Here is a 21,509-nt window from a genome sequence, read left to right as displayed (position 1 = left end):
GGACTTCATCAGTGTAATGTGCTTCCAGTTACTACTTGGTAGCTTAATTTTCTTTCTTTCTGTTGCCATTTTACTTGTTCTGTAAAACATGGTTTGGCTGGAGTTACAGGCAGAGCTGGGACGGTGACGAACGAAAATTATGGGGCTTCAGAATTCCACTGTTTGGAATTGTTTGGCTTCTCTAAAAATCTTAAAAATAAGTTCTGTGCAATTAATACATTCTTTTAAGTCTGCCTGATTGCTGGAGTTCAGAGACAAACACAAGAGGGTGAGGCAGTGATAAATAAGGACCAGTTATCTACATTTCTACATAAACACTGACTGAACATTTGCACTGCTTTTGTCTCCTGCTGGGAGAATCCATAGCTATCCCCAAACTCCTGTTGAGCCCTTAAATGAAATAGATCTTCTGGTTTCCCAAAATCATTCTTCAGTAGAAAGAGTCTATTACTTTTCCTACTACTCAAGCAAACACTGTTGAGGCAAATAATTTGGTTTTGACTTATTTGTTTTAGAAGACTTCACTATGGTAAATTCATTGCAAATAATGCTAACAGCACCTCTACCCTGTAAATTGACTCAGTGGCCAACTACCTCTCTGCTAACATACTACATAATGTTTCTAGCCATAATTTTTATATACTACCTTTTTGGATCTTCTGTGAGATGAAAGAGGATCCATAATACCAGCTAGATAATTACAGCCCTTAGGAAAAAATCATCCTGTTTTGCTAAATTCAGTAGGCTGACCTCTACAAATTTCTAATAATAAAGGGTGAGCCCAGCCCTGTCCATCTTTTGTCATTCTCTTTCAATTTCTTCCAGGTTCTAAATATAATTTTTAAAATTTGGACACAGAGCACAGTACCAGGATTCCTGCATCTGTTTTATCAAGGCTAACTCGGACCAGAAGGAAGTCCCACAATGTCTACCACAGAAGGGTAATGTGGGTGGTTAAAAACTGTTTCTGCCATGCAAGACTTTTCACCAAAAAATAGCCTTTTTTCTCCTAGTTGGTATTACCTCACAGCAGCTTTGTCCAGGAAGCAGCTGTGACCTAACATGCACAGTGAAGGAGAATGAAGCTCTTGCTCTCTGACTTCAGGACACCTGTCTTTACTATACAAGAGGCAGAGCATTTCTGAGCCTGGAAAACAGTGCTGACTATTCCTCCCACAAGGGCATCAAAAGTTTGAAAAGTTTTGGAAGTATCAGACTGTATTTTGTTCTTATATCATTAGGTATTACTTTTTAATGGAAAATTGTGCATACTATCTTGTTTTACTGCTTCAGCCCACTGTGCTGTGATTAATAATTTTGTCACACTGAGAATGGTGCATAGAGTTATGCTAAACTAGTACGACTGCAGTGACTTACAGATGATGCCTTTTCTTGTGTATTAAATTGCCTGAGAGAACATTCATTGGCACTAAAAGCCAGTGATTTAAATTGCCAGCTTTTCCCCCCAACAACATTTTGGTTTTGACTAACTTACACTGTTCCAAATACTTTAGCATGAGCCAAGGATCACTTCCAACAGGCAATTCCCATGCAAGCAATGGCTCTTTGGAAGGCAAGAGAATTAAATGCTGTGAACAGAGGAGTCCTTAGTGCTAGAGAGCACACACTGGTATGTTTACTCTACTGAGGCAGAGAAAGCCACAGTGTCTAGGAGGAAGCAAGACTGACTTTGCAACAGAACAGAATATTTTAGAGACAACATGTCTCTGTATAAATCTTTTAGCTTATAAATTAGTCACAAGGATAAGATAACATCTCTTTAAATAGATTGTGAGCCCTCCAGTGGTGCAGTCTGTGTTTTTCACTGTGGATGCCAGCCAAAACCCACCAGAGAAGCAATGTGTATAAAACTAAGCCTGGTGTATTGTTTATGGAGAAACTATGGCTGTTTGAGATCAGTTTGTGCAACATGGTCCCTCTGTACAGCTATTGCTGTGAAAGAAGCAAAAGTTTCCACAATCTTGTATCATCTGGCATCACAACAGAAAGTTTCAGTCCCTGGATTTGCAACTACATTATATACAGAAAGTCTGAATTGAGTTGGCATGATCAGACAGAACAGGCAAATCCCTCCTGACATGCGCAATATCTTCAGCATCATCTCTCCACAAACCCCATTTACCACCAAAGTTTTGGCCCTTTATGCCTTTTTTAACTCCCATCACCTCTGCTGAAATGTTACAGGCTCATCTCAAAGCCAGGGGCTAGGGAAGTCCCATACTGCTGCTGATTTGCTGGGCAAATAAAAGAGGCATAAGGCAGAAATCCTAAGAGATGGAAGAGGAATTCACAGATTTGTGGTGGAAACTGATGAGGAAAAGACTGGGGAGGCAAAGAGAATGCAAAGCAGCTGACAAGATCATTGCTGTTGGAGCCATGGTGGGCTGGTCTTTCCCCTGGAGGGTCTGCTCAAATTTCGCTCTTCTCAAAGTAGATGATATAGAGGATTCCCAGTGCTCCAGCTGATGGCAGAGGAGGAAAATAAGTTTTCAGAAAATGTTTGGCAACCTGGCTCTTATGTGAGCCCTCCCAGAAGTCCTCTTAAGACACTGACATGAACTTGCTCTGTTCAAAGATTGCTGCCTTGACATCTTGAAACAGCCCATGTATTTAAAAAGCAAAATACTGCCCTTTCAACATAGAGCAGGTTAGTGCAAGTCTGTCTGTTATTGTCAATTCCTTTCTAGTTATGCTTTTAAGAAGAACTATTAGTTTAAAAAAAAAAAAAGGAAATAAATGAAAATATGCTCTCTTTACACCCTTGGATTTATCTGTGTCTAAAGGAATGTCATTTAGGAAGATCCATTTCTAAATATTGGTAGTGCACTGCTGGATTGGTCTGCTTGTGCCAAAAACATACTTGGCAAGTATGATTTTGGCATATGTTGGCAAGGAGCATCAGTGCAAAGCGTCTGGTCAACATGTTTCACCTTCAGGACCACCGTGGGAGAAACACCAAAATATCCTCAACAGGAGGACAAGAGCACACACAGGAGAACAACCACTTTCCCCCTGGGATCAGACAGAAAAATCTCTATGAGCTGTGTATCAAGCAGAGCTGTGTTTTCCCTCTGCATCCTGTGCTGTCCCACAGCTCAGAAGCAGCAGCAAGCCCCAAGTTCTGCTGGTTTTAATCTCACCAAGGGCTTGGCTCTGCTGGTACCTCCCAAAGATTCACTTAGAAGTGTTGACAGCAATTCTAGTAGCACTCAGGAAGGCTCCAGGAGAAGTTACAATGTGCTGAAGAGAGCAAAGTGGGGCTCCCACTGCTATCTTTAGCCTGGGTTCTGAGGAAGATCATACTGTTCTTATGTTCATCTGTCTGCCAGCCTGTCCATCTGTCTGCCAGTATCCTCTCCTCCCCCATATGCTCAGTAATTTCTGAATCCATTGTCCAGTTTCAACTGAGACTTGACAACTCAAAGCTCATGAGATCTCACACATTTAATGAAAACAAGCTGTTGGGTAGAGGAGAAAGGTCAAAATGCTGCTGTAGTGAGCTAAACAGCTTTCTCTTCCTTTTGGGTTCCAGATGGCCAATCTGCACAGATGTGCTGGCCAGACAGCTGGCATGTGTCAGGACTGAGAACAGACACAGCACGTGCTTCTCCATCTCATCAGTAATATGGGAACTCGGAAGACAGGTAGATGTTTAGAGCTTGGCACAGAAGATGCAGGAGAGATGGAACCCTTGTATTTTGCGTGATTACACTTATCAGTCTTGTCCAGGAAGGATTGACTCTTCTGACTATTTAGCACTCCACTTTAGAGGGTTACACTTTTTAATACTACCACCAGTCAGGCTGACCTATCTTTGCCAGCCAAACCAGAGACGCATAAGGGTAAGTCTAAATTTTGTCTTCCAGAATCATGTTACAGGGCCATTACTTTCCATTTTCCATGAAGTCAAGTGGTTTTGTCATTCACAAGTGCTGGAGCCACTAAAAACCTGTGTCAGTTAGGTATTCGTGCAGTGGAAAACAAAGCCATACATACATATATTCATATATATCCATATAGACACACGAACACACACACACACATATATATTTTTACACACAGACACACACACATACATGCATGGTAAGCTCCAATTTCATGCGTTACTACCCTTTATGTACCATACCTGGAGGCATACCCTGTGACACAGGCCCAGCTTTTGTGGTACCTGCTATTGGTCAGTGGTACTCCAGCACATGCTAGCAGAGGAGGCATGAGGCAGTCAGGGACCTTCTGTTTCATTTCAGGTTCTCAGTAGGCTAGTTCCCAAAAACCAGAGGGTTTTGTCTCACTTCCCCCACCTTTTCCTTGTACTCAATTGCCCTCCTGTCTACTGTCTCCTTCCCTTGAATTTATAACCCTTTCTTCTTGGCCCACACTTTTTGCTTTCCCTCATCTGAACTTGCCTTCTTAGTGGTCTTCTGCTCATGCTGCATGCCCAGGATCCTTGTTGACTTCTCCTACAGATCCCTGTTCTTTGTACCCCTGCAGCAGGAGTACCAAGTGCCTTCAAAGCTGTTGATGAGCCAGTGTGTGCCTGCACACCCAGGACAGAGCACACTGAATGCATGCACCGCTGCCCGTTGTGTGCAGCTGCACAATGAACGCACCAGCTCTCTGTGCCTTATTACAGCAGGTCATTCACTGACTGGCATTCTAATGAACACTGACCACGTAGAGAATAATAACCAGTGTTAGCCCCCAGTTAGACACAGCAGTCAGCTTTAACGGGGAACACTGAGAAGTGATGGGTGTTAGTCAGCTGAATGACAGGAGAGTGTCTGTGACCTGTTTACACGACAATCCTAAGAATAGCACAGCTTTGTAGGAAGTTGCTGAAATGTCCAACAAAATGAGAATCAGAACATTGGGTGGGGGAATAAAATCACTTCAAGAGCTGTCTTATGATTAAGTATTATGGCTTATGTTACGAAGTTCTTCCATTGTACCACTCGAGTTTCTCTATGTCCGCTTAGAGAGGTTTAGCGGAAATGTTACTAAAACACTGTTGTCACGGTTTCTCTGTCACCAAAGAATAATGTAGTGCAGGCTTCCTGCACTACTTCAACCGCACAGGCACAGGGCTTGAGCTTTTGCTAACTTTAAATATACTTGTGGCTACCTTGATAACCACAGACAAACAAACAACCTACCACAGCAAAGAGCCAAACTGGAATCACTTAGATGTTGCACATACAGGAAACATGTGGAACTGGCACAGTGTCTTTAGGAAGGTGGAAACGGCTACCTTCATTGCTAAAGAAACCTGTTGATCATTCCTTGTTCATCTCTTCCCTTGCTTACAATAATCTCATCCTGTGACCACACACATTTCTCCTTTCATGCTAACCCAAATGTGAAACTTTCTGAGTTTCTTCATTCATTTCCTACCTCTTTGTCTCCTACATCTTTGTTGTTTCCATTGAGTTCTGAGCTTGTTTTTACCACTCTTGCTGTGCTGGGATGTGGAAGCGGGGTAGACATTCTGTTTATTTAGCAGGGCACCACCGATGTGGAAGTGCCTCAGAGAGCTGTTCAGAGCTGCTTGCAGGATGGAATTGCTCACAGCAGCAGTCCATCAGAGACAGACCCTTGCGATGACGCGCTGCATTCAGTGAGCTCAGTGCTATTAGCACTCTGACAATATCGCTGCAGATGGGCAGGGGCTCTGTCTGAGCTGTCTCTTTGAGTTTGCTCAGGGACACGGAGGGTGAGTCTTGGGCTGTGAAGAGTGAAAAGCCATAGACTCCCATGGATTTGAAAGAACAATCCTGGATGCTCTAGAGCAGCTGTGTGTGCACTAATCATGCAGCTCTCAGCTTGGCCAGGAGCCTGGGCTTAGAGAGCATTTTTTTACTTACAATAGCAGTCCAGCTGTGCTTGCAAAGCTAAGGAAGAGCAGCAGAAATAGAGAAACTTTAAAAAAGCTGTGAAAAAGCTGAGTACAGAGATTGTTTCACTAACCTCCCCCTCCCCACAGGGACCAGGAGGAATAAAACAAAGCAAGGTAGACCTTTTTTAGTTGAACTAAAGAGCAAAAAGACAAGGAATACCAGGGAGGACCAATAAGTTTCACTGCAAATCCTTCCGTGCAAGGAGCATTCCTTGGTTCATTTCTGGGCACATTTTTAAAAGGGGGCTGCTTGCCAAAGACTTGCAGTTCTGCTGCAAGGACCCATTATTAGCATCTTTCTCCAGGGAGGAATTTATTTGCTGTTGACTGGAAGTTGCTTTGATATTTTAGCCACTCCTCTTCTGCTGTCTCCAAAAAGCATGGTACACAAGGAGAATGAGCTCCTTCTGCACCCTGTGAACAGGTAGGACTGCACCCATAGCCTGGATAAATGACTGCTGGAAAAGAATTGATTCTTATCATCTTGTTCATCATTCCCCCTGTGGAATAGACTGTGTTTTCTTGTGCCTGAAATGATTTCCCTTTCCTCCTTCAAATCCCTTCTTATGTTTCATTTTTCATGTGCTTTCCTATGATAGTGTACCCTAGGAAACTGTTTGCTCCCATATTTGCCTTGATCTTTAAGCAGGTAGAGCTGGACAGCTAAATAGAGCAAATGCCTCCCTGGGATCCAGCCTGTTCCCACGTACTGGAATGGTGCCACGGACACCTGTGATACTTTCTAAATAATAAAACAGCCGGAGAAAACGCAATCCCAGATCTGATTCTTGGCTGCACGTAAATCTCTATTTATTCTGCGGTGTGTGAAAGGGCCTTGACATGAGAATAAGTACAGTTTATACCCATTTTCATATGCAGGAAACTGAAGGCAGCCATCAAGGAAAAGAGACCTTTAACCCCAGTGCCCTTAGAATTACAAAAGGTATTTTGGTGTCATTAAAAATGAAAGGCCTAGAGTAGGACAGGCTTTAAAATTCATAATCTCTTTAGCTATTACTGCCACGAACAAAACTAGCCTGTGAAAACAGACTGTGACAGTGTTATGACACCTGAGCTGCTCTGTAGCACGGGCTACCCAGCCACACCAAATCAGTCTCATGTCTATCCCAGGGAAGTGCGGCTGATCGAGGGTAGCCTTGATTTGAGGCTTTAACTGATGGACAATCCTCCTGAGCCCTTGGCAAGTTAATCTCATGGGCTTTCTCTTCCACATTAGACACCAATAGACTACAAGCCCACATACCCTTCAGAATCACCTGCATGTCCCCATGACCCATAAAGGGATGCCTGACTTGGACTAATGCCTAAATTCAGATGGCTAACACTGCTGGGATTAATCCTGTCTTGCTGTCCCTGACTGAGACGTCTCTTAAACTTTGCTTCCATAGTCTGGATTCTTTTGGCTCTTTAGAATTTATTCCAAAAAAGACATGGCCATCTAATCAACTAGGACCACATCTGTGAATAAACTGACTAATGAGTATAAATAGTTTAATTCTCATAGGAAAAAAAACACGAAATTGTGCAATTGCACAAAATGAGGAAAAGATGGCCTGGAACCCTGCCCCCTGCTCCTGATGTACCCCAAGATACTTCAGACCATGAATAAGAGAGTAGATCTAGAGAATCCCACCAATACACTGTCTTGGCATGTCACTTACCTTTATATGACTGCCACTAGAAAAGAATACTCTCAGCAGATAAATACCAAGTATAAAACTTATCTACATGTATGCAGGTCCTCAAATCCAAACAATATAAAAATGCTGGCTTCCTCTCTGTTACCTTGATAGCATCTTACAGTGCCTTTTCAACACATGCTGTCACACAGAAAGGTTATCTGCTCCTAGGAATCATACCTTATTTTTGCCCTCTATTACAGCCGTTCTCTCAGTGATGCTCTGGATCCTGTTTCCTACATTGCTGCCAGCTTTCAGAATGAAAGATCCTTCAGTATAAAAGCAAAATCCGTGCCTAAAGACAAGAAGAATTGAAATGTTACTGATTTGTGATAGAAATTGGATAGAAATTCAACACATAAGACAAAACAATTGATTTGAAAAGAGTGATCAGTCAGGAAAACTGCAGGTGTTGTGACGACCAGTAAAGTATAATTGCTTTTCATTAAATCTTGAGGTTTGGAGCCCGATAATTGGATTCACTTCCACATCCACTCCTTGAATATTAGCTCTCTGGAGTAAATGTTCACATTTAAGCCGCTGCAAATTGTGAGGCCAGAATTTACAGTCAGAGCCTAAATATAGAGCTGTACAAGACCAACATCCCATTTCCAATGCTCGTGTTTTCAGACATGACCAAAACATGAGTTCATACTATTTTTAGCCTTTAACTCAAGACAAATTATATTTGCATTGGATGCTTTTTTACTCTGTGCAGGTTCTTTCTGCTTTAACAAAAGATTATGCCAGTTTTAATTTCTGAATATTTTTTAGTTCATTTTACAAACAGCAAGATATTAATACTGAGGCTCAGTGATTACAAGACACACAGTAAAAACAAGTGTAATCCTGCAAATGAACAAAATTAAGTTAAACAGAATTATACCCAAATGAAAAAGGGATTTAAATGATAATTTAACTGGAAGAAAATCAAATACATCATAATGAATGAAAGTCCCAGAGATAAAATGTTTTTGCCTTATGCAACAAATTGGCTTGTAATCAGAACATTCAGGTGTGGTCATGGTAGAGATAATTTGTTTGTTAGCGTCTGATTTGGTACACATGGATATAAACACACTGGAATGCTTCTTAAGTGCTGCCTGACCCTGTTCTTCTTTGAGAATATCTAGTTCGGTTTTTCATCCAGAATTTAGTTGTTGCTTGTTCAATTCCTGCACCACTGGCAGAGATTAACCCTTCAGCTTGATGAAGTTCTTTCAAATACACTGTGTTTCTTGGATTTGAAAGATAATGGCTGTCGTATCTGTAATCAAATAGTTCTGACTTGTATAACAGTTGTTTGGAGAAATGAACTTTAAAGCCCAGTGACTGAAAAACAGAATATGATGCAATCCTGACCAAAGAATGAGATTAATTTCACTTCAGCCAACTATGCAGTTTGCCTTGCACAGTAAACTTTGTGTTGTTTAGAATACCAATGATACACCAACTTTACATGCCTGTTTTTAATTGTGCAGCTTTGCGTCAAACTGGCCAATGACTTAGCAGATATTACATCTTAAAGAAATAATGACATGGAAACTAACGTGGGTTGCCCAAATTTCACAGTGTGCACTGAAAGGATCAGTGTGTCGAAAAGACAAAAAAAAAAAAAAAAAGCACAACAGGAGAAGAAGGCAATGGAGATTCATGCATGGAGAGAGGACAGGGAACAAGAGCCTGGCAGGAAAGCCCTATCTACACAACGACATCTTTCAGACTCTGGTTTAAAAGCCAACTTCTAATACATTATTTTTGAGGCTGAGGGATTGCAAGACAGGTGCATTAATAAGGGCACTTGTCATGCTCAGATGGGGTAAAATGGTAAAAATTATGCAGAAAGGTAGATGCCATTTACTCTGCACATTTGAAGCTTTAAGAAGGCTGGTTCCTTAACAAGAATAAAACACAGAAGGCATGATAATTTGGCTAAGCTGGTAACATTTTCATGCCATAGAAGGTATCAAAACTCAATTTGTGATGCCAGACACACAAACAGGCAGCATCAAAAGCACATTTGTGACTGGATATAATCTCTACAGGAAAACAGAGACACCAAAATCCCACTTCATGCTTATTAAAAGGTGCCTCCTAATTTATTTTTTTCCTATCCCCACAGAATGCATTTATGTTTCTTTGTTTGTTTTCTTTGTTTCTTTGTTACAGTGCTGAAATTTTGTACCATAGAAGTCCTTACACATATTTTGGTAAAGGAAACAAAGAAGGCATAATGCATATTCAGAAGCTGCTTGTGCATCTCTGAAAAACATCTCCAATTTCCTTTCCTACAGCTCTGGAGCCTCCAGACTCAGTTGCTATTATTATACCCTTCCTCACAGTTCCTTAAAAAGACTGTATATATTTAATTGGCTATGTCTTAGGGATGAGGACAGTGTTATGTCTTTGTTGATGCTTAGCACAATGAGATGTTGATTACTCATTAATACCAGAATGCAAACCACCATCATAACTACAATAACATCACAATAACAAGAAAAACACATGTAAAGTGCTAGACTAGCCCTGGAGGCACATATGTGAACTCTACTGATGTCACATTCCGTTCCATATCCAAACTGGGATTACAGCGTTAATGCAATTAGAATAGAAAATCGAATACTCTTCATAGCTGTTCTCCATGTTTTTAATAAAAAAGGAATCACAATCAAGCTGAGAATGCTCCACTCAACAGCACACAGCTGGAGGTGTGAGTACTGTTGTACACCAACTGCTGGATCAGCAAATGTTTACAGATCAGTTGCAGCACCGCTGCCAGGCAGAGTCTAGGACAAGACTCAGACTCATCCCTTTGGATGCAGAACCAGATGCTTCCTCTCATCAGCTGCCAAATCCCTTCACTTTAACCTCAAATACACTAAAATAGCTCAGGGGCAGCACACAAGCTGTGTCCATGATCCTGAGATGGCTACTCTGTTTGACACTCCAAGTCATTCCAGCTCTTGCTGCTGCCAGGGGTGCCATGTGAAAGGTGCTGCCTAAGCCAACAGCATCAGGTAGAGATGGGGAAGGGAAAAGTCAGTCAGAAGCCCTGTCTCTTAACTTGACTTCAGCTTCTAACAACTACCATTTTGTAACAGAAAGAGAAAAGGTTCTGCTGAGCTTAGATGCAATCACCAAACCAAATGTTTGTGTTAAGCACAGATGCTTGGAAAGAAAGAGAGCAAAATGAAAACACAAAAATCCATGCTGGCTGGAACCAAAATAGGCAATCATCTTCCTGGTAACTCAATTGATGTTTCATAGAGTGTGTCCTCACATAACATCAGCTGCATATTTTTCTGATTTCAAGGAAATTACCAATTTCTTTAAACTACCCACTCAGTCAAATAACAAGGGCATTGCATTTTTAGCAGGAACTGTCTGTGTTTGCAGAGAAATCCCACTGCATTTTAGATATTTGTATCTTACTCCAGATATCTCTAGAGTACATGAATTCCTGAAATGTTTTGTTGTGGGATGAGCCTCGGTGCTTTGCATCTTCAGGAAATCTTACAGCGGGGTTACCGCCGGGTTAGCGAAAGAGCACGCAGCGTGCGCAGGGATTGATAAACAAGCTGATATCCGCCAGCACATTTCTGTGCATTCCTTTCACCTGTGTCCCTGCAGACCCTTTCATGTTTCTACTTTGTGGGTGCAACTCTGTATGTGTAGAGATCCCACATAAGAAATACTAACAGGGGTGTGTACAAACCTTCGTTTATAGAAGTTACACAACCTCCAAGTGAGGTAATCAGACTCTGCTGCCTTAGTGGAGCGCTCATAGAAGCAGAGCACTCAGGTCAATCACACCCTAAGCAGTTTTTCCCATATGCCTGCATGTGTGCTGGCATGCACGTTTGCAGGTGTGCGCCCACACAGGCACACATCAGCCTTTGAAAAAGGCTATTCTTTTGCAAAAATAGGAGCCACTCTGTAAATATAAAATCATACTTCTCTGTAAGGTTTTCAGAGAAGCCCAGCACAGGGGGAAAGAGGGGTCAGAGTGGCTCTGCCTGTGGCAGCGTGAGTCCTGCTGTCAGACCTGCTCATCACCCAGAGCTTCGGGAATTTACATGGATTTGGAGAGGCTAGGGGTGGTTTATGCAACCAGAAGTAAGTCCAGCTTAATAAAGGGTCTGTGATGTGCGGAGTTGGCACCCGCAGGGGCCCTGGAGAAATGGCTGGGGGGAGGGGAGCCAGCTTGCTACTCAAGAATACATCAAGCCCTTGAGGAAGCAGAGTGTGCCATGTTTGAAGATGCAAAGATAATCACAGTGCTGGGAACCGTCTTGTGTAGCAGAGGAAGCCAAACAACAAGAGGAAAGCAGCATATGCTCGTGATTTCGCACAGGAAGCTAGCAGCACCTCCTGCCAAAGCGAGATAAGAAAACTCCCATGGCCTATTCTGGACAAGGCTGTGGTGATCAGCCTTCGCTTCACACTGTCCTCGCTCTGCTCCACGGCCCGTTCCCTTTCCTAATGAGTTTCAGAGCCCTCACTTCTATTAGCATGCAGCATGCCAAGCACAATAGCACGGTGTATTTATAACTATCAACAGGGAAAAGTTTCCAGGGTAAGAGTGTACTTCATGTCATCTTGATGTATTTCACTGAAATCACACTACAAACCAGCTCCAAGCTAAAGTCCTGCCGATGAAACTACTGGTCTCAGAAGAAAAGCTGCTCGGTGATTTATAGCAGAGCATGGGAGCTGAGGTAAACAATTTGTCCAGTTGCTCATAGGATGGTTTGACCTCACGTATAACAGTCAGTTCTGATTGAAAGCCCCAGATCTAGCCCATCCAGACACATCTTCCCCATGCCAAAGACAGTACTGCGGTTTTCAGTTCAAGCACAACAACAAATACCAGCGAAAGAGCCTCAATCCACAGGTCAGTTGGAAAAATACTCATCTTCTGTCTCCTTGTCTTCCCAGCTTCTCCCTCCCAAGCCCTCTTGTGTGATTCCAGAGGCCATTGCAATCGTTACCTCGTGTAACTTGAATTTCATTCAACTCTGAAAGTAAGCATTCCACTTGGCAAAGCCCCTGGCAGCCTCACTCATTCACTGGGGTAGTATTTGTTGGGAGGGAGAGGAAACCATCCTGTCACCAACAGTGCCCATTTTTTAGAGTGATTATTGGCAGTCACCATACTTTTCTCAGCAGCTATCCTTTTTTTTAAGGCAGCAATTCCTAGCAGCGTGAGGGCAATGTCACTACAGATTCAATTTGGGCTGACTCACAATGTTTAAGAGGCAATGGCTATGACACTAACATTAAGACAGGAACTCTGGAAATTCCTGGAATTGTAAAGAATACATAGAAGCTGGTTTTTATTTGCAAGTTACCAAAAAAAATCTGAATGGCATGGGCCATGCCTGCTCTGCACCTCAGTGTCCAGTGCTGTGTGATTGATAGCACAGGGCTGATGTAGCCACGTGTCCTTGGGAATATTGAGTCAATTTGAAGCAGGAAACAGAGAGGAAAAATAGTAGCAGGGAGCATGTACAGTTTGTAAAACGTGCTTTATGGGGGAAGGAGAACATGTGTTGGCCCCCTGCCAGCTTTGTCTATGCATGTGATTCTATGATTCTAAGAAGCTATGGTCCAGGTGCTCCTGCTCCAGGTCAAAACCAATAAGTTAGAGGTAGAAATACTGTCAAAACTGCAGCTGGGAGCTCATCCCAAACATCTTCCCTAATATGTATTTTACATTCTTTATTGTTTATTTGTTCATTTCTATTTATTTATTTAGGATCATGTTCCTGATGTTCCAAAAGCTTCGTTCTCCTGGGGGTATCTTTGAAAAGAGTAGGGTAGATGGCATTTAGAGCTTTCTTGTGTATTTTCATGGCTCTATCAAAAAAGGAAGCATTTGATAGCTGCACATTGCCCTTCTTGCTATTACTGACATGCAACCAGATAACTGGATGGTGTTTCCCTTTCATACTCATCCTTTCCAAACATTATGACTTGCCCTTAACTATTCCAGTTTGCTGCCTGGAAAGCTGATTGATCTGAGCTATCTCAAAAGAAGCAGCAAGACAAACAGGAATGTTACCTACCCCAATTTTCAGTATTTCATTCACCCACACTCAGATTTCCACAGGAAAAAAAAAAAAATCACTTCTTTAACTGCACACCTGAGCACCCTGCAACACCAGTTAGTCACAACAAAAAATGCAGATGACTGAGGCTGAAGGTCACCAAAAAAACCCCATTTTGTTTCCAACTTCTTTGCTATTGCTTGAAACTCCTGGCCACTAGGGAACATAACAGCATTTTTCAGGTGTCTACATACACTGAGGTTATCTGAAATTTTCTCACCTTGTCTTATCAGAAAACTGTATTTTGATTCTCGACTCTTAATTTTCTACTTCACACTGCTTAGCATTCTTCATCGACACAGAATACCATCATGTTTCAGCCAAACCTACCTTTCTTCCTTCCTTCCTTGTTATACTACTCTCTTCCCTCCTTTACTAGACTGTGTTCACTCTCATCTTCCATGAAGCTACTGTGATTCAGCCTCCACTTTGTGCAAAAGCAAAAAAAACATGTCCTGCACAGAGAAGCAGGATGTTGGCTGGAACTCTAGAATTATCCCATGAGGTTTCCATAAGCACCTAGAATTTCTTTCAGGGGAAAAAATTGTTTGATTTTGAGAGTCTGTGTACTGCAAGGAAGAGGGTCTTGCAATTTGGTTGAACAGTCAGAATCCTAAGGAGAAATTCCACAAAACCTCTACGTACAATGTCCAGTCTTGCACTCAGTTTTTTTTTATTTTTATTTCCAATTAATGTTCCCTGTAAATAAAGTCCAAGTTATTGTTCAGACCCTTCTAGTGTAAGTTATTTTCCTTGCACAACTCACTTCTAATAGCTCACTCAACCTCTAGATATAACCTTACATCTATAATATTCCAAGATCCATGTATCCACAACTCCTTCCTTCTCAGAATGCCAAAATTTCCCTTTTCTCCTTTTCTGTCCTATCTGTACCCTCTTGGGTCTAGAAAGGAGTAACTCTTCAGTAGGTATTTACACAGTCCTTCATGCTGCCTGTCTTGCTGACAAGCTGGAAGCACAACTCTCACCCTTTCCATTTTCCAGTGATTAGCAAAGGAGACAGAGGAGCTGTTGATCCACTGAGGTTGTGTTTTTCAAGATCATTTGTTTTCAGCTTCTCTTCAAGCAGGGGTCTGGGAGCCATTCTTGGCTGACTGGAGTGAGGGACTGAAGTCCAGGCAGAAAACAAGGAAAGGATGAGAAAGAATGGAGGGAAACATTTTTAAGGAGAGAGGGGAGTTGATTAGAGGGAAAACAGGAAGAGAAAATACCGACAGGCATGGATGTAAGACCAAGGATCCATCTACCCCATATCCTGTCCCAACAATGACCATATGCAGATGGTTGGGGATGAGTAAGAGCGGGACTAACTTCAGATATTTCCTTCTAATACTCCCCCAGTCACCAATTATTATCAGCTCAGGAACTTCCCGCAATATAGACTGTTTCTACACTTCTCTTCCAAGACTGTAGAAAATTTTCAAACCCCCAGAATCTTCTGGCAAGGAGATTCACAGCTGCACTATCCACTACATGAGGAGCTATATTCTTTTTTAGTTCCAAATTCTGTTCCTCCTGTCTTCATCTAATGGCCCCTATCTCTTGAATTGGAAAAGATATACACAACTGATTCTCAGACGTGTGTCTTCCACAAGTCTGTAAGTCTCTATCCTGTAGTTCCCAAGTCACTTCTTTTTCAGTCTGCAAGAGCCTTGATCTCTCCCCTTACTCATCCTTCACACATTCCTCTCATTCTCTGAAATTCCTTTGATCCTTTTTTTATGCTATTCCTGGTCTATCTCCTAGTTTGGCTGCATCCTTTGAAATGAAAGGATCAGAAATTCTCATAGCATAAAAGACGTGGATAATTTATGGATTTGTGGAGTTATCATGGTGTTCTGTACTGTGGTCTTTGTTTCTTTCCTGGTAATTCCTAACACTTGATTTTATTTTTGGGCTGCTCATGATGGTGTTCACTTTCACAAACCCATCTATCACAGCACTCAGATCCCTCTTTGTAGTAGTAATGATCAGCCAACAGCTTTTTAACATGTATTTTACATACGAAAGCAAGATTTTTTTTTTTTCTTTAGTATATCATGTGAATTTATCTTCAGTGAATTTCACCTGCCACTTTTTCACTCAGATACCTGGATTCATAGAGTTCTGCATTTCATTGCAATCAGCCCAGACCCTTACAAATCTGAATAACTTGTCATCATCAGCAAAAAATGTCACCTCCTTGCCACCTTTTCCAGGTTATTTCTGAACGTGTTGACAAGTACAGACCCCAGCACCAGCTCCTGAAAAACTTCACTGATCACCTCCCTATGCTGCAAGAACTGGTTGTTCCCTCTTAACCTCTGTTTTCTATTTTTTAACCGAATATTTTTTTCTGAGCACGATCCTACCTCACATGCCTGTTCAAAGCCTTCTGCAAAGGCTTTTTGAAAGGCATACACATAAAAGGAAAGAGGATGCTAACTAAAGTTTGTATATTTTTGTAAAAGGTGTACTCGATCCAGTAATAGTACTCCATTCATAATCACTCCTAAGCACACACAGAGCTTGACCTGGTGCCTTCCTTTGGCCAGGAGCCCCTGCTAGTGCAGGAGCAGGCTTCTGGCTATGGGCTGGGACTCCCCACTGGCTCGGACACTGCCAGCGTGCGGGGCCTCGCTCACGTCGCGCAGTCCCCACGTACAGCCTGTCACACACTTGGCTTCCTATGGGCTGGGCCGCACGGAGCAAAAGATCAAGCAGAAACATCCCACCATCTACGTGACCCTTAAGTGTTTTTCCTTAAGGCTGGGTGTCAGACTGCACATAGTAAAGCCAAGAGACCACCCTGTGAAGGCAGCAAGAAGTAAAAACAAGAAACTGGGAAAAAATAAAAGGAAGAGCAAGTGAATAAAAACCCAGCATAGGCAAGTGAGAATAAAAGGGTGATACTAAGCAGAGTATCCCTGACCATCTGGATCCTGCTGTAGCTCCTATGTTTAAAGATTGATCAATGATAAAATAAATAATGCAATACTTCTTGTTTTAATTTTTTAAAAATTTGATTTGAAGTGATTTGGAAACTAGCAATATTGAAACTTGAAAGCTTAAGGGTCTGGTTCAACTAAGATCCATAAGGAAGTAATTTATACTTGCAGAACAAATTCATCAATGTGTAACCCTGTGGACAGACTGGGGCAAACTGTATTCAGTATAAAGCATGTATTTGTCAAGCTTATGTAAACACATGGATGTGCCAGATCTGATTCAAATGGCATTTTGCAAACAAAATATTAAAAAATATTATAAATTCCGTAATAGTGACTGAAAACAAGGACTTAGCTCTACTCAGAGGAAAGAATGTGTTCACAAGCAAGCATTGGCTCTTGGCTCCTAGTGAAAGTGAAGAATGAGATACTTGAGCATATTCCTTATTCAGGCTGAAGCATATCAGATGCTGTTTCACTCCTCTTTTTCCTTTGGCTTCAGGTTCCCTGGAAGTCCATGCTGCTGCAATATACACCCATGACAGTTCCTCTGCATTTTTTTAAGGTTATGTAAAGAACCACAGGGTTTAACTTTTAATTATACTAATCTGTTTCCCCAACCCCACCAAAATAAGGGAATGGCTAGTAGGATTTTTGGTGTACCCATAAGTACCTTTACATTACTACATTGCTGTAAGATGATTTTCTTGTAGCACAGGGTGGAAGGCACAAAGGCCACCAGCCTTTGTGGCCATCAGCCAGCGTGAAGGTAGAGCTGAGGATTCAGCCACATGCCCAATCAAACAAAGGCATTTTAGAACTACCTGCTTGTTAGTGGCATCTGACCTACTTATACCAGCTCCAAAGACTCAGCCTTTCCCTTCCTGAAAATAGAAGGTGGCACAGGAAACAAAACCAGCCGCTGTGGGCAAACTAATGGGCATCAATGTTTGCAGACATCCAACAATTAAATTTCGGTGGTTCAGTACATTCCTAATTAGGTACAATTAACATTTGTTCTTTACTTGTTTATTTTACATACCTCACTGATGTCCCAAATCTGGTTTCCCCAGATCATCTATCCAAGCACATCCTAATGATTCTGCCTTTCAATCCCTTATTAATACCCTGACATAAACAATGCCGAAATGCAATTAGACTGCAATGCACACATGGCCAGCCTCCTCTTTCACTGAAGCTGCTGGGAGTCTGGCCATGCACTGTCATTATGATAGTCTCAGTCTTTCTGTATCTCTGCAGAAGTTTCAAAGAACACCTCAAGCTTTTTCCCTCCCAGATACTTCATGTATTCAGCCCTCCATTTCCAACCCCAACATCAGGTGGTTCTACAACCAAGTAGAGTTCATATCTTGACACTGTAGTCAGGAGAGCAGAGAATCATGTACCAGTTTCCCCAATTACTTTTTTTTTTTTTTTTTTTTTTGTCAGCAACTCCATAATAACATTTCTCTCTCCCTCACACGGGGTGGGGGGGGGAACCCAACCAAACAAAAACCAAAAGCCAGAAAACCACACATTGATGTGATGGCAAGGTTGTAAAATAATAACATAACATTTAATCTGAGGCTAAACAAAACTGATAGCTGAAGAGGAGGGAGGCAGCAAAGTGATGGGAGAGTTGAAACACCCGTGGTAAAATATCAGTGTTGCAACTGTCTGCTGTTTCTGAATGGCCAATGAGTCAAACCTTGGGCAGAGGCTGAAGATCTCTCTTGAACTACCCACAGAGAAACTGCCCCAAAAAACACTGCACAGCTGCTGAGCAAGCCAGTGCTGCCAGTGAGCAATAGCAATATCCCACATGCCTTTCTTGGCAATTTCTGCCAGGTCAGTTTAAGATAAACAAAATCTACTGGAGAGATTCAGGTCAAGAACCATTAACATCAAGCACATTCCCGGCATGCAGACGCTTGTTCTGCAGCCTCAGAACTGATCTGTTTTAGGTGGATCCCAGCCCGCCTGGCTCAGGAGACCCTCAGCAAGCCCAGTTGCTGTCTGCCCCTGTACACCTCTGCTGACAACCCAGCCTGAGACAAATTCAGGATGGATAGGATGGCTCCAAAGTTGTAGAAAAGAGGCTAAGGAGGCTGCTGGGCACTTGAGGACAAGTGTCCCACAGGGCTGTGCTCTTCTATATCCACTGAACACCTGGGGGCTGCCCAGCCTGGGAGTGTGTCTGCTGCAGAGCAGCAGCATATTCTGCAGTAAGATAGCCCTGGAAAAGCAGTTTCTCAGACATTTAAGACAGACCAATTTTTTTTTAATGAATTTTCATTTTATTTTTCATAATGTCTTCTACTGTCTTTTGGCTGCCATCTCTAAATTTAATAATTCTGCATAAGCTTTAAAAAAACCTCAGAATATTGCTTTTTTGCCCCAGACAGGTTTCCTTGACTCTTCTATGTTTTCTTGTTGGGCAAACATGAGAAGAGAATCTTTCCACCTACATATCTAGTTAGCTAGCTCGCTAAAAAGGTTGATTAATGGCAAGAGTTAATTTAAGCAGAGCAATTGTAACAGAAAGCAAAGAACAGGAAATTTTTAATGATGTTGGTCTTTCCACATTTCAAAAATTCACATTTGTTGAGCAATTTAACCACTTTTTTTTTTATACTTATTTCCTACAAGGAAACTATGGAAATTATTTAATTTGGCTAGTCTCCTGTTACTGGCCTGAGTGAAGTAGAGAGAAGAGTTATGCAAATTGATTGCATCAATCAGAAAGCATTGAACTATATCTGTATTTAAAAGCAATGGAATTCACTGAGGTGTTTTTAGATTTTTGTAACTGAAATGCTGGTTCAAAAATAAAAGTGGAAGAAGTATCCGCACAACCCAGTGGTTGCTGTTAAAGGAGGCCATAGGCAACAGTCCTTCAAAAATAAAAGCATCTAACTTAGGCAGTCAGTCCCCAGCTTGCAGTGACAGTGGTGTGAAGTTAAGCACACATATAAAGAAATATTGGAGCAAAGAGGTCTAGGAGCCAATAGTGCACTGCAAGGTCTTTGCAGAAACAGCATCTTTTTGTCCAGAGTGCACACTCTGCTCTGTGAGATGGGACTTGGAAATTTCCTGAGAATCTCTACTACCTCACACTGAAGAGTAACCTGGGGGGGTTCATTGCTTAAAGTACCTGGTACATCTGTGTACAGAAACAAGCACTGCCTGACCACAAACAGAGCAATATTTTAGTATTGGAAACCTAAGGTTGGGCAGATGAATGCAAAAAAGTGCTGCAATGGCAGAACAAGATGTGGTTCTTATCTCCTGCGCGAGGTACACGCACATTAAATCTGTTGTTTAGGCAAACCTCCTATCACACAAAGAGGGAAGTATAATGAAATAGAAGGGATTAAAGGGTTTTCCAGTTCTTCAGGGAGAACACCTGAACCTGCACAGACATCAGCCTCAGCAAGGTGCGCCAGCTGCTGAGGTATTCCACTCTGCTCCCTTCCTGGAGCAGGAGACAAAATGTAATTACTCAGGTATTTCTGCCTTTCTGCAATAGTTAATTGTCATATTATTCAGAGGGAATCATCCCACTCCTTTTAGGCAAAGGATTAAAAATGCTGCTCTCCAGGCTACTTCCTCAATGAGTACTCAAAGGAGAAGGAAGGGGAGAGAGTTAAAGGGAATCATCACAGAACAATTATGAAGGCAACTTGGAAGCCAGGCTGGAAACAACATTGTAACAGAGCCAATAGCTGATCCAAACTGTTACATTTCTCCTTTGATCACCTGCTCAAACACACTCCTAATTAGCATTTAATGGAGTCTTCAGTTCAGCACATTACTGAACACCTGCATGCAAATGTCAATTCCTCTTTCTGAAGACTCGCTGTCCTGTGCTGGAGTGCAGATCTGTGCTTGCTAACAGAAGGAAATATCTGACAACAGACGAGCACCACCTCAAATCCCAAGGAAGAACCAACTGTTTCTTCAGTCCTGCACTGGATTTCAATCCAGAGTATTCATAGCTGTATAAACTCTTGAAAGAAACTAAAAAACTGAAAATTTTCATATATGCCTTTCTCAAGGTTTCTCTAGTTAAAAGACGTTGTGATTTCTCTTCTCTTACATCTTAGCAGAAACAAGTTTTGCAACTTGTCCCAGTAAGGTAACATACCAGACAGAGGAAATGCAGCTCTCACCTGTCCTTGAAATGGAGAATTTCAGGTAATACCTATTCCAGCAAGAGGAGAGATTGCTAGTGCCACCTCTTGGTGAGAAGGGCACAGAAAGACAGCCATTAGCATAACCCCAAGGACATATGGGGAAAAATAACTTCTGCTTCTAGGAAGTGCTGAAGTGCCACTCTTTCACTGATATCAAAGCACTTACAGGTATCCTTAGTTTGAAATGTTTAGTATTGAGACCCTCAGTATTGAGATGTCCTGTTTAGTTGAAGGACGTTTCTTGTACCCTTGCAATTAAGCATGTACTTAAATATTTGCCTGGTGCTAAATCCCAGTTCTATGAAAGCGTTAAAAAGTGAAATCCTGTGGAATGTGATTATTCTTCAACTGAAACCGAGAAAATGTTGTGCCTTAAACTTGTCAGGTTTTTAAATATCATTACTGGGCTCTGATCCAGGTACCTTGCCTGTTTGAACCCTCCAACAGCAACTTAATGATAATGCTGTTGTGGAGGTTGAGTGTTAATCATTAAGTTTGTGCCAGATTTCACGATGCAGGAAGAGCTGTGGATAAGTGAGTCAACACAGACTCCTAATCATAAGAAACAGAGTTCAAAAGAAAACTAAAATGTAAAAAGAGGATTAGTTGAACACCACATCAGTGTTGAGTAAGCTTGCATG

General features: G+C 41.9%; 1 protein-coding gene across 1 annotated transcript in view; it reads right to left on the bottom strand.

Annotated features, from left to right (window-relative positions):
• Positions 1-21,509, bottom strand: part of FLT1 (fms related receptor tyrosine kinase 1) — a 109,858-nt gene that overhangs the window by 49,270 nt on the left and 39,079 nt on the right. Inside the window, exon 11 of the mRNA XM_041487166.1 lies at positions 7,795-7,909. Within this exon, the coding sequence (XP_041343100.1) occupies positions 7,795-7,909 (115 nt within the window). The remainder of the gene's footprint in view (positions 1-7,794; positions 7,910-21,509) is intronic.

Source organism: Pyrgilauda ruficollis, unplaced genomic scaffold, assembly GCF_017590135.1.
Source record: "Pyrgilauda ruficollis isolate IOZ18807 unplaced genomic scaffold, ASM1759013v1 scaffold8, whole genome shotgun sequence".
NCBI classification, from domain to species: domain Eukaryota; kingdom Metazoa; phylum Chordata; class Aves; order Passeriformes; family Passeridae; genus Pyrgilauda; species Pyrgilauda ruficollis.
This window is presented reverse-complemented; position numbering and strand designations above follow the sequence as displayed.